The 5491-nt window shown below is 42.3% G+C and overlaps 1 protein-coding gene across 1 annotated transcript; it reads right to left on the bottom strand.

Moving 5' to 3' along the window:
* Positions 1–1373: 1373 nt before the first annotated feature.
* Positions 1374–2711, bottom strand: LOC145687575 (uncharacterized). Its single transcript, XM_081761041.1, has one exon. The coding sequence runs from the start codon at positions 2709–2711 to the stop codon at positions 1374–1376; it is 1338 nt and encodes a 445-aa protein (XP_081617167.1).
* Positions 2712–5491: the final 2780 nt, after the last annotated feature.

The following is a 5491-nucleotide window of genomic DNA, read 5'->3' as shown; positions in this document are numbered from 1 at the left end:
AAGACGTTTTCACTTTAATCGTTGTACTTTGAAAATAATGCCACACATCCTTTCCTGTTTTCACATTTGTCTTACCGTTTCCGATTTATAGGGGTGACCATGGACTTTTCAATTAAGTTTTCGTTTACACCTTGACACATCGCCATTTTGCACAGGGTTGTTGTAAAGAGTCGAGACTTGCTGCATTTTCTTTCATTTTACAACAGCTTTCAAATAATGTCCCACTTAACCCCCCTTGCCATTTGAAAATTTTGAGTTGGACCCCGTCTGGGACCCTGCGGGGGACCCTGGGACAAAGTGTTTACCCCAAAAATGTTTGTCGTTGAAAATGATGGGATACGTATTGTCCGAGTTTTCAATTTACCCAACTGTTTCCGAACAAATGACTCGGTTCAAACTATTCTGCCAACTTTGTAGCTTTTATACACCGTATTACAAAATATGTTGTAACTCACGACATCCCGCCCGGTGGCATGTATAACTTTGGGATTCGTCTAATTATAACATATCAAATGCAAACACAATTGTCTCGTTCGGATCTCAGCGGAGCCACTGCGTGACCCTTCCTTGTTAGTTTTAACATGATTAAGATGCGGTTTCCATGTTAAATGATGGTCGAAAATTATACCTAAGTATGTGACGATTCGTATGGGAATAATGGGCGTATTATGGACATGAAGTGACAGAAGAGATGTATTACGCTGGACTTTAGTTCGTTTACGGGGTGGTATGAATACAATAGCTTGAGGTTTTGTGGCGTTAATCTTGAGTGTCCATTTAGATCACCAGTGGGTGAAACGATAGGTGGTGGTTTGTAATGAAACATTCATATCCTGAATAGTTTTGCCAAGAGCAAGAAAGGCTGTATCATCTGCATACTGAAACAGGTGGACGTCAGTGGGAATAGGCGGAAAGTCGGCAACATAGAAGATGTACAATAATGGGGAAAGAGCAGAACGTGAGGAACACCGCACATGAGGAAATTTGGATGTGATACCTGTTCGTTAATGGCAATGTAAGTGATGCGACTGGTGAGAAAATTTTAAATGATGAGAATGTATGACAGCGGAAACTGAAATTTAATGAGTTGATAAATTAACCCAATATGCCAAACCTTGTCAAAAGCTTTTTCAAGATCGAAAAGGACAAGGCATGATGGTTGGATGGAATTGTAATGATTTGTTATGAGTGTTGTTGGACGAAGTAGCTGATCTTTAATAGAAAAGGAGGGACGGAAACCAGCCTGATGAGTCGGCAATAATTGGTGGTCTAGTAAATATGGGTGTAGACGTTTCAGAAGAATGCGCTCGAAAATTTTGCTGAAAGTAGATGTTATCTGTATAGGTCGGTAAAAAGAAACATCAGACGGTGGTTTAGCTGGTATGGGGAACATGAGGGTCTTGGATACTTTCCAGTCTGTGGAAAAAAAAAACTGTACGTAATATGAATGTATAAATGAGCGCCACAAGGGTGAGTAGTATAGCGGGGCTTTCTTTAATATGTCGATATGTGATGGAGTCGAAGCCTGGTGAAGTATTGCGTTTGTGCTGGACGGCAGAGGTGATTTCCGATACTGTGATGGGACTGGTGAGAACATGATTGGGAAGTGGATGAGAGACATGAGGTTGAAATGATGAACAGTTAAGGTCAACTTGATCTACTGGATGATTGTTGCCTATGTTATCCGTTTCTGAGGGTGTGAATATAGTTTGGAGGTAATCAGCAAAGGCATTTGCTTTTTCGGTGTCGGAATATAATGGCGTATCTTGTAGAAGAAGCTGATAAGGAGTCTTAGAATGCTTGCCACAAAGAGAATTGAAGCGTTTCCAGTAGCGGCTAGGATGAATTGTATCGGATAGGTGATTGCAAGTTTTCACCCACTGGCGTAATTTGTTAGCATATATATAGTTACGGACTGTGCGTTGAAGTTGGTGATGAAGTCTTAGGGCGTCGGGATTTCTGGTGCGTAGAAATTCGCGGTGAGATTGGCGTGATCGATGAACAAAGGCTAGATATTGGGGTTTGAGTTTTGGACGATATAGAAGTGATTCAGATTGTGGAATATAGAGTGCAGATGCCTGTTGAATGTAAGTGGTTAAGTGAGTGACTATATCTGTGAGTTCGTCCGGCGTAGTGGCGTATGTGGAATCGACTAAGGTGTTTGAGAGGTAGGAACGATATTGAGTCCAGTCTGCTTTGTCATAGCGAAGTGATATGCGTGGCGAAAATGAGGATTTAACAGTAGCCAGGCCTGAATGGTATATGAGCTTGATTGGTGCGTGATTACTGCCAATTGGGTCAAGAACATCAACAGTACAACGATTAATGATTGTGTTTGAGATTATTGCTATATCTGGAGTGGTATTACTGATGGGGTGAGTACAGCGAGGGAGATTAAGAAAAGTTCCTGTGGTATGAACTGTGATGAAGTCGGCGAAACAGGTTTGTTCGGCTGCTGAACGGCTATGAAAGTTGACATCAGCCAGGATAATGAAGTGTTTATAAGTATTGGAAATGTGTGAGAAGAAGGCATGAGGTGTAGGAAGGCCAGGGCGCACATATATAGTAGCAAGTGTGAGGGCGATGTTACGGAAATATAATGTGGTGATGATGTGTTCTGGGAGATGCAAGATAGGACAGTTATGAGGCCGAAACGGGATTTTATATCTGAAACCTATTGCAGCTCCACCATTGGCTCTGAGGGCTGGCATATGACTATCGTGACGGAGTAAAGTGAAACGAGAAAGAGGAACAAGATGAAGTGGGTTTGAGAAAAGTTTCGTTAAGATGGAAAGCTGTGACTTGTTCTTCGAGTAAGAGTGTTTCGAAGAGCACCTTGATTTTAACAAGGGATCGGATGTTAAGAAACAAAAATACTATGTCCATACTGGGTACGATTATACTGATGTTTCGAGGCGAGTTGTGTGGAAGTGAACATAGTTATTAGAGTAAGTTGCGAACAATGATACATGAAATGTAAATTTCGCAGCGGCAATAATTTGCTGAAGAATGTGTTGGCGTTGAAAAGGGTGGATGTTTTGCAAAGTAAGAGCAAGAAATTCCAGTAATTGACTAACTGTAACGGGATCATCAACGGAATTATTAGTGGAAGTGGATGATTCGGCGGTATTCAGCGGAACAAGTTCGGGATGGGACTCTTGAGCAGAAGGTTTGCCTTTGCACTTATAACTATAAGCTCGGTGTTGTTCGGTGCAAGTAGAACATTTCGGAGGCTGTGCCATGTTTGGACAAGAACGAGTTTGGTGGGGTAAAGAACAAAAGCCGCAAACTGTAGGATTTTACAGACAGATGTGTGATGTGAATTGTATTTTTGGCATTTTTCACAGCGTAATGGGAGAGGCATAAACGACCGGGTGGGCTCTACACGATGTTTATGCTTATAAGTGTATGCTCCATGAGAGAGCAGGCTGTCAATTGTGCTTTGAGAGGACGTAAGTACACGCATCATGTAGGTGGCACCAGTATTGTTTCGTATGCGAACAACCTTTTCAATAGTATTCCTTTCATACTGAAGTTCCTCTTGAACCTCCTCATCGGTATACGAGGGATCAACGCCACGAATGACCACGGAAAGAAGTGGAGCCCGTTTTGGTGGAGACGCTTGTTTATGTTTGGCGGTGTTAAGAGATGTAATGATAGCCTGCTTTCCAAAGATGTCAAATGAAGCTTTATTCCGAACTAGTATAGCGGAATTGAGGCCTGGTGATTTCAGTATCATGCCGTTCTTGATTTTACGACTTGGGACAAAGGAGCACTCGGTAGATACTTGCGGAGTTGAATCGTTATGAATTTCTCATTACTATACTTGGTGTCAAAATTTTGAAGAAGGAAACAATGAAGTACCGGGACAGGCGATGATGAAGATGAAAGATGAGATGAATCATTGATGTTTGTTGGCTGGGCTTCCATGTCTGAAGCATCTGAAGCATTTTCTCGATGTTGTCCCTTTGCCGGTTGGCGAAGCTGCTTAATAAAGTCATCATAGAGTTGTTGCCCGTGTGGAGATCTGGATATCGTGGACAAGTTAGACGTTGTAGAGGCAGTATAACTGCCTGACTGTGTACGCTGTCTGTTGCTCATATCCTTCCGCCTGGTCACTTTCGCAGCCGAAGCAGAGGAAATGGCAAACACAGGAGGAAGGCCATTATGGCGTCCATCCACCGGGGATCCAGTAGTACTAGGAGGATCAGCCATAAGAGAGAGCCGTGAACCTAGATAATAATGTAGTGATGCGCGATGTGAGAGATGAATGAGATGAGCAAGGTGGGACAACCCGTTTGGATAGTTGTCCAGGTGGGGCAACTCCCCTGGTTCGATCTGTGGATCCCGTTTCCCTTGGCTAGATAAGTTCGTCAGAAAGAGACAGAAGGTGAGGCCCAGGATGAGGAAAAGGAAAGTTTTTTTTTCAAAAATAGTCACCATACAATTAGCGACGCTTCGGAGCACAGCTCTGGGAAAGTATTGCAGTATATATTTGTTTTTGCTAGCCGACTACGACTAGCACTTGTCCAAAGGGTACCGCCCTTTATATCGGGAAGTGAGTTACAGGAAATAGCTAGGAGTGGAGAACGATGGGTGGTTTCCTAGAGTTTCATTGAACTTTCTAAAACCGTATATTTTACATAGCGAATTATAACTTGGTAGCAGTTATTTATTCATTCATCATAGGAGTGGGGAAATAATTACATCGTGGAGACTTGTGGACATTATGGCCATTAACCATAACCATTATTGAGGTGGGATGATAGGGCTGATGGTAAGGTGCACTAGACATCACATCATCGGGTTGTGTTAGTAAACCAAATGCAGAATATCTTCAGATTCGGGGGCGGCCAGTATATGTTTTTTGCTAGTCACGGACGACTAGCTCCCGCCCAAAGGGTACCGCCCTTTATATCGGGATGTGGAGTGAAGGAATGATGGCTATTAGGAAAGTATGGATGGGTACTGTGAGATTTATTAAACTTTATTTCAACATTATATTGTACATAATCATAAATATATGGGAGAGGATATTAAACTTTATTCCAACATGATATTGTTCATAACCATAAATATATTGGGAGGACATTTGATCAAGAGAGCAGTAAATCATATATTAAATGAAGAGGTGGACATTATGACAGTTAACCATAATCATAGCTTAAAGTGGATGGGATGAATGGAAATGAGGTGCACTAGAAGTCACGACAACGGGTTTTGTTAGGAAAACATATGTGGGTTATCTTCTGATCCGGGGGCAATTCCGGATCTGATGGAGACAGGGGAATCCCAGTTATACAAGAGGACTACTGTGCATAAGATGGAATGATGCAAGGTGTTGCTGTAGCGGTGATGTAGTCAGTGATGAATAGATGGTCGGGACTGTCAGGGGGTAAGGAGAAGTAGTATAGGATAAAGAGGAGTGAAAGACGGGTATGACGGAGAAGGACATTTGAATTATGTAAAGCAAAATGATGCATTGTGTCTA

Source organism: Thermobia domestica, chromosome 6 (genome assembly GCF_964235325.1).
Source record: "Thermobia domestica chromosome 6, izTheDome1.hap1.1, whole genome shotgun sequence".
NCBI classification, from domain to species: domain Eukaryota; kingdom Metazoa; phylum Arthropoda; class Insecta; order Zygentoma; family Lepismatidae; genus Thermobia; species Thermobia domestica.
This window is presented reverse-complemented; position numbering and strand designations above follow the sequence as displayed.

Bases quoted from the DNA above. Each gene is read 5' to 3' on its own strand.
- LOC145687575 (XM_081761041.1), bottom strand. From the start codon at position 2,711: ATGCCAGCCCTCAGAGCCAATGGTGGAGCTGCAATAGGTTTCAGATAT.